The 8558-nt window shown below is 33.1% G+C and overlaps 1 protein-coding gene across 1 annotated transcript in view; it reads left to right on the forward strand.

Moving 5' to 3' along the window:
- The first annotated feature begins 4454 nt into the window (after positions 1 to 4454).
- The window catches only part of LOC119635860 (signal transducer and activator of transcription C-like), a 4780-nt gene continuing 676 nt past the window's right edge, over positions 4455 to 8558 (forward strand). Inside the window, exons 1-4 of the mRNA XM_038030872.1 lie at positions 4455 to 4680; positions 7369 to 7611; positions 7678 to 7933; positions 7992 to 8554. Of these exons, the coding sequence (XP_037886800.1) occupies positions 4660 to 4680; positions 7369 to 7611; positions 7678 to 7933; positions 7992 to 8554 (1083 nt within the window). The 5' untranslated portion in view covers positions 4455 to 4659. The remainder of the gene's footprint in view (positions 4681 to 7368; positions 7612 to 7677; positions 7934 to 7991; positions 8555 to 8558) is intronic.

Here is an 8558-nt window from a genome sequence, read left to right on the forward strand (position 1 = left end):
TTGTGTTTTTGTAAAGAGTTAGCAAAATACCGCCATTAACCAGGTTTTTATTTTGTTCTATACTTTGTAACAGTTTAGTAATAATGTTTAGCAAACGGTTTATTTCTAAAGGTCGATCCAATTCGTTTGTTTATTTACTTTAGCTTTAGTTCGTGTAGTTCATAAATGCGGCGATGGTTGACTAGGAAGCCGCGAATGGGTAGTAAAATTTCGTAGTAGATCTGAGTCCCGTTAACAATCAATAGATTGTTCATTAAATCATTTGCTTCGGTTAGTTATCCAAAATCGCTGAAGTGTTCATTAACCTTTGCCCCTTTCGCCATGAAGGCGCACCTATTTTATCTATTTGTTTAGTTTGCTGCATGCGTTTATTTGCAAGCGCCTGCGCAGAAACACAAATGAGGTAACAATTTTTGTTTTGTTCAAATTTTTGTGAGCTGAATACGCTGCACACCCACTTGTCCAAGTTCATTAACGAGTGACGTAGTGCAGTAATGGAAGCTGAAGACATACCTTGAGACAATTACAACTATCTTGCCTATTAACTAGCAAGTCTTGGATATTAATTTTGAGGGTTTTTTGAGGGCTTCAGTACCGTGGATAGGTGAATATGGATAAATTGACTGACAATCTTGCACCGTTAAAAGGAATTATGGTTTAAGGTATGTCCGGTATGAACGGTTAATAACGCAAGTCCTATTGGAATAACATAAGCGCCACGTTTTAAACTCCGTAATCAGTCTTTGCGTCACCAAACAGGTCCAAAAGCATGCAGACGCATGAAGGAGTACAACTAAGAGCCATATTCTAAGGAATACCACAGAGATATCCTAAGTCAATAGGAACTATTTTCTGTGTTCTTTCCGCGGTTTACCGACCTTGCTAAAACTGTTGTCGAACCGTTTTCTGATGACTACTCTTTCGGAATACCAAAGCTGATAAAAAATCACGACAATTATAATAAGAATACAAGCTGTTTTCTTTTGCGAGTAGTGAACGATCACAGCGCCCGAATGCACCTCTAAATCAGCATCCAATCTCACTTTGTTTGATTTAGATAAGCGACCTCTGAAGTCATCTGTTTAAATATTACAAAATGTATGACCAAATTAGTGAATTCGTATCCCCCGTGAAGAGTTGTTTTTTTTTTTTCATAAAGTGCTTTTTTATAAAAGTACAATTGTTGTGAGTTTAGTTGCTGCCAAATTTAATTAACAAGCAAAGTAAAAAATTATGTTTATATGCTTGCTTTTCCAACATAAATGAGGAGGGTCAGCATAAAGAAGTCCATCAATAAACAACTTTAACTTTGTGTTGTAAAGACCTTAACCCCGTGAAATATTTCATAAGGTTTTTTTAAAAGGCTTTTTGGAAAAAACCCTGAAATAATTTTTTGAGAAATAAATTTTGCCCAAAAAGGCGAAAAGAAAAACAAAACGTGAAAAATTTACATAAAATCAAATTCCTAATAACAAGTGAATTAACAAACATCATAAATACTCAAGAATTGAATACTAAAGTAAATATAGGAAAAAAAAAAGAAAAAAAACAATAACAACTTAACCTATCGTTCGCTACTCCCCACAACGCATTAAAAATGAAAACAAGAAAATTCTTTTGTCAAAAATGTACCGGGAATTATGACTTAAGATTTTTATGGCGTAAATTAAAGACAATATATTGTTATAAAATATTTATGATGGTGCACTCATCTCTTTCGAAGCAGCCACGTAGCGGTGAATTTCGATTTGACCTAGTAAATTAAAGTTTTAAAAAGGAAAAAAAAAAACAATGTCATGTTTATAATGATTTTAGTCAGTTTTAGTTTTTCTTATGCAAGAATAAAGAAAATTGTCTTTCTTTGGAGTCGAAAGGGATTTTAAGACATCCTGAGTCATCTTAACCTCGTGAACACATTTAGCTTTGAGGCGGCTAGCGATGTCACCCTCATTCTTTGTGAATTGGAGCGACTCTAAATGGCTGCTCTTCATTGCTTTAACAAGTTCTGATAATCATTGTACTCAAAGTCATAGGTCATTTTGTATTTCTTTACAAATTCTCATTAATCAACAAAATATTCGCATGAGTAGCCCAATGAGTAAGAATTGCGTCTACTAAGTCAATGTTCGCGGGATCAAATCTCAGTGTGGCAGGGTTCGCTTGACTGGGCACATTTCTTTCCTTGCTTCTTTCTGACCGCCGTAGCGTTACGCGAATATGGGACATCCCCTAATTGCTTAGCCATATCAAAACAAAAAAAAAAAAAAGCTCCCATACCTACAAGATATGTTACATTAGTGAAGAGCGTCTTTCCTTTATTATTTAATAATGAATAAAAGAAGAGACAATTTCAAGAGAATTTACTTAGTTCTACTTAGTTCGGAGTTAACCTGAGACTTTCCATCTTTTCTTTGACTTTTCCTACTAAAAAAAAAAAACAGTTAATAAAATTGAGTACAAAATTTTAAAAACCAATAATAAAAAAGCAAAAATTATAATTAAAAGTAAAATAAAAAAAAATAAGTAAAATAAACACTATATGAAAGCCCTTAATACATTTTCATTACCTTCGGATCCTTATAAAACAACGAAAAACAAAATAAGAAAATATTAAAAGAGTTAATTAATTAAAAAAAATTACAGAAAAACATTTTTAGAAAATATCCAAAAAGTAAATGAAAAATAAGATAAATAATAAATAAATATTAAATTAAATATTAAATATTAAATAAAAAGTAAAGCAAAAAATAAAATAAAATTTTAAAAAAATTTATTTAAAGCATCTTTGTTATGATAGAGTTTTTGTAACTTTATAACGATTTTTGACCCTAAAAAAAATTAAATAATAATTAATATATATAAAAAAATTAATAAAACACAAATATATTGAAAATAAACACTTTGCATTCGTATACAAAATCGAAGCAAGCTTTTTGTTTCGAATTTTCAGATATGAAAGCATTCGATTATTGTTCATATCACGCAAAAGATTTTCATTGCGTTTAAGATTTTTCTTTTTAATAAATAATATAAAATAAAATAACTTAAATGATAATAAAATAAAAAATATAATAATATAAAATATAAAAAAAATCTTTGTTATCATAGAGTCTTTATATCTTTATAACGATTTTTGCCTTTAGCAAAAATAAGAAAAATGAATTAAAAATACTTTAAAAAATATGAAAAAAAGAAAGTAAAAAAAATAAAAAAATAAAACATAAAAAAACTACTGTTGTCACACAATAAACACACATAAATAGATGTTGCCATTGTATTAGTTTACAGTCTAACAACTCAAAACACAACAAAAGTCAATTAATTTGGTGCTGGGGATAGAGTTGTGATGCAGTTGTCATGTAAACTTTGCATAGTTAGAGCTTGTGCTCGCTACCGCTTACTATCGACCGTCAAGCCTTCAATTTCACTGCCACTATATCTTGAATGTTAACTGGAAATAATATTCGATATTTTATGTGGATTCAAATCGTAATGTGAACGATTCGCAGGTGGTCTAAAATGAATCGGAAGCGAAACATTGCGATCAAAATGAGGTTGAGATGCATTCAAAGCGTGCAATTTTGATCTGAGATTTTCGATAACGAGGTACTGTGTCATCGAAATTGACACATTGTCGCCAGCCAATTGTGTGTGTGGGTGTGGTTTGCGCATTCGCTTTAAGTTGTTCGTTTGATTCAGATGTTTGTTTCACAATACCAAGGGAAGGGGTTATCAGTACTACCAGTTTTTGTGTTTGTAACAAGGTATCAGTTTCAGTTGTATTTTCAAGTCCCGACACTTTTTTGACATGGTGCGCAAAACATATGAAAAAGGTCTCAATAAAGATAGAAATCTTTGTAAAATGCGCGGCAACGAGATTTATTTGTCCTTCTGTCAATGTTCAATAAAAAACCAATAAATCAACTAACAAAACAAAACTAAAGATCAAGAGAAGCAAAATCAAAAAAAAAACAAAAAAACAAAAAAATTATAATAAAAGAAGAAAAGAAAAATACTTATTTGAGCAGAGCCAACGCATGGTATGTGTGTTAAACAAATTTTCATGTTTAACGGCGCTACCGGAAATGTGAAAACTTTATTAGCCATTCATTAAGAACAAACCTACAACAACCGATGTTCTTCTTCTTTTTATTTTTATTTAGTTTTTTTGTTTTTCCTTTTTTCTAAACAGATTACAATGCGCATGTGTACCGCTATATAGCTTCAACAATTTTAAATTACTCTTAAGTTAAGTGCGTTTGTTCGGAAAAATTTTTATATAAATACTAGAGCTGTGCGTTGATCTAACATTAGTTGATTGCAACGACTTAAAACATTTAAAACATTTAATCGTGTGAGGAAAGCCAACAGAATACTATTATTATTATTATTATTATTATTATAATTATAAAAAAAGTCTACGCTAGTCGAGCGTAAACAAATATTTTTTTCGATACGGAATAAGTTGATTTTGTCGCTATCGCGCTTCATATCATTTCAATACAATCGCCAACGGATTATTTGAAAAATACAAACCAACGAAACAATAAACAAAAAATTTTTTTTTTTTTTTTTGCTTTTGAATTATATGCGAAATTCTTAACGCGTCTTAAGTGGGAACATATGTCTACATGAGAATTTAGTGTCGTTCGTTGGATTATGGAGAAAATACAATTTCGGGTAAAATCAATTTTTTAATATAAATATAGGCAAACACATTCTATTACATGTTAAAAATATTTAAATATAACAAAATTTTGTCGTTAATTTCATCTTGAATTAAAGCATATTTCTTAATCGGTAGACATAATTCGGTAATGAAATTTGACCAAAACCTTTCGCGCCGCGAAAAGTGCAGTTCTTTTATTTACGTCAGGGTTGGTTTTGCTGCTTCATGAATAAGTCCAGGATTCCGAGGTTTAAAGTAAAAAATGTTCAAATAAATCTAAATGAAATTGAATTTTTCATATTCTAATTATGGTGAGAAGAAAAGTTTAAAAGGAAGTTGTGCTGTGTCTGAGAAACTTCATAGAGTTTATGTTCTATCACGCAACTCTTCCATTGACCTTTTGCTTTATTGAAGCAACTTGTGCTCGACGCCTACAATTTTGCAACTTTTAGTTACGGTGCATTTATAAATTGATGGCCTACTTCTGGCGTGAACTGTAATGTTTGCAAATACGATTAAATTTCACGTAAGATTACGAACTGCTTTTGGGGATCTCTTTGCTCAGAATTACTGAGAATGAATGAAAAGCTCTATCTTTCTTGACGCGTTTCGTAGCCAACGTATTAAGATTACGTCGCATGCGTTAGTTCTACTATTAAATGCTAACTTTGTGGCCAGAATATGTCGTAAATATAACACTGACACTGAGTGTTAGATAAGTTCAAATTTTCATAAATTTTTATTATTGTGTGGTGGAATCCCAAATCCCATTTTCTCCTCTTTGCTTGGCTGAGAAGTGTGTGCAATTTCGAATTGTGTTAGGAAACGTTACTGGGTTAGCGTTAGTGTACATACAGCGCGTCATAATAAAAGATAAAAAAAGGAATCTGCCATTTGAATTGTCACCACCAAGAAATTCAGCATCATTGTCTGAATCGGTTTAAGCACGTCTGTCCATCTGTACGTCTTAGATTATTCGATCTCTTATGTGCAATAGACAACAGTTTTCGTCACATTTTGGCAAAATCTGATACCCTGACTTGTTTTGGCTCCAAAAACGAGTACTTTTGAAAATGGATAAAAACCGTTTTTCATATATAAAAAAGTCATTTGTAAAAAAAAATTTGTGAGTTTTTAAGTTTCTTCTCAACCTACAACAGCAGAGTAAAGTAAATCCATATCAAAGTTACTGGTTGCTATCCATAATTGTACGCCATAGATCCAAATGGGTTGAAGTTGTCTGCAAGATAGAAAAGAAGATAGAGGTCGTGTGTCTCGTTCCATCGCTTCCAAGGAGCTAAATAGTTATCAACCTCCGATTTTTATTTTCAATGTGAACGAATGAATTTTAGAACAAAACAAGTTACCATTACGAAGTTAAAGCACTATAAGTTTCTCAAACATCGAATTTTTTTTTGTTTAGTAGATGCCTTGGACTTTCTAGAACTTTTGATTTGAAAGTTTGTGCTTTCTCCTGCACTATTAACAACTGCTGGAAATTACAGCCTAAAGTTTTACCTAACTTCTCTAGTACATCAAGATATTTACGTTCATTTAAACCCATTCCCCAACGAAAATATCTTAATATAGCTACATTTAGGCAATCCTTGGGTAGATACGAGGCTGAGCGCGATTTGAAACCTTTGAATAGTTTTTTCAGAACATTAAAAGTTTAGGATGATATTGTGGATTATTGCATGGTACGTTTTCGTGCCGCCTTCTTCACGAAACAAGCAAAGTGGAAAAACTGCCCTTCTCTCAAAGCAGATGCTTTCGAAAAAATAAAATTTTTTACATCTTCTCCCAAATAATTTAATATTTTTTCTTGGGAAGACAGCTGATTTTGGTATTGCGCAAACAAATGGTTGTGTTTATAATCTGAAAATGAACCGAAACGCAACCAAATGGTTGTTTATAAATTGAAAATGAACCAAGGCGCAACCAAATGGTTGTTTATAAACTGAATGTGAATGAATATGCAATCGACTGAGAATGTTGAGAGAACACGAACATGTTAGCTTGATTGGCTAGATATGAGGGGTGTATTTATTTCCTCAAAATGTTCAACATGTTTGCGACTTCCTCATAGATACAGATACAGATACCCAGATACTTTAGATAATTTTCTTTCATTATGAATGCCAAATTTTTTTTTATTTTTTTTTTTTATCTCATTCAGGATTCGACCATGAAGTGGTTATCAGAAAGTCGCAAGTTATTAAGAAGCAGAAAGCAGAGCAGAGCAGGGTTAATGTAGTTTTTTTTATAGATTTTTTAAAAACCTACTTAATATTAATCAGATATGATGAGATATAGAGATTTGTTCAATATATATCGTGACTTTATCATCTAGAGTGTACTAGGTCCTCACCTAGGATAGATTTCAGAGCAACAGCTAAATTTATCGCATGTCGGGAGGAAGCTCCCAATTGAAACGAGATCAATTAGTCATCCTCCAGCTGCCTCTTTGATAGCGTATAAATAAGAAATCATAGATTGCTCGCCAAGATAGAGCGCCTTGATAAGTTCCAATTGCGTTCATGTAAAATACATTCATTAGGAAACCCTTCCGGTTTATTCTGTCTAGCAGCTTCTCATCGAAAGACTCCTACGACTTTGAGCAAGTAAACTGCTTTGTTTATAAACTTATTTTATACCACTGAAACAGTCATACACAAATATTTTCTAATATTTTGTAGGTTATAACAGGCATTGTACTATCACTCATTATATGGGTGCAATTAAGTAATTGTCAGCAGAACGCACTGTTTACCCAACCTGCATTTCAACGACAATCAGCTTTTCAACGACAACAATTACGACAGCGACAACAACTACAACAACCGCAGCAGCAAATTTTCTCAAGTAACGGATTAAATGCTTTAAACCCCTTAACACCACTAAATAGCCTTTCGCCCGTTGCGAATCCTGTGTTATCGCAAGTAAGTAAAAAGGCCCTAAAACACTTCATCTAACTCTTAACGATTGGTTTTTTTGTTTTGTTTTAGAATCAATTTCGTAATTATAATCAAGTAAACCCACAAAATTTTATTCCTATTACCGCTTACCAAAATGAAATAAATTACGATGGAAGTTTCTCTTATGGCTACGCAGCTGGAGATGGTACAACTGCTCAGGCTCAAGGTTACGTAAAAAACCTGGGTTTAGGTGAAGCAGTAGAAGCACAAGTTGTGCAGGGCTCCTATTCGTATACATCGCCAGAAGGTACACCTATTACCGTGCGCTATATAGCTGACGAGAATGGTAAGCAGTAAACAATTTATATGAGTTTAATAGACTTAGCGACAACTTCGGTATGTAGGTTTTCGTGCGGAAGGTGCACATATACCAACGCCGCCACCTATACCTGATGCTATTGCTAAATCATTGCAATATATAGCTAGCGTGCAGCAGCCTTACCAACAAGAATTGGGTCCGAATATAAATCCCTATCAAACTCCCTTCAGACAATATCCGTCGAACCTAAGAGGAAGCGGCAACCAAGCATCATTGCAATTTCAACAACAGCAGCAACGTTTCCTGCAGCAACAGCAACAGAATACCGGACAGTATCAGGGAGAGAATCAATTCGGGGCACCAGGCTCTCCGATTAATTTTGGAACTAGTTCGACGAGATTCGGTTCGCAATACGATAATAGCTTACCGGGGGCGGGAACTTTCTTACCACAACAAAAAAATCTAACGCAACAGCAACATAAGCAACATTTGAATAAGCAACAGCACGATCAACAAAACAATGATCATGAACAACAACAGCAACAACAATTAGCCACACAAGAACTGCGTGCACGTTCCAATCAATTAATCAATCCCTACGGATTTAATCCATATCGTCGTTATAAAAAAGCTATTAAAAGTTCGAATGCCA

Source organism: Glossina fuscipes, unplaced genomic scaffold (assembly GCF_014805625.2).
Source record: "Glossina fuscipes isolate IAEA_lab_2018 unplaced genomic scaffold, Yale_Gfus_2 27, whole genome shotgun sequence".
NCBI lineage: Eukaryota > Metazoa > Arthropoda > Insecta > Diptera > Glossinidae > Glossina > Glossina fuscipes.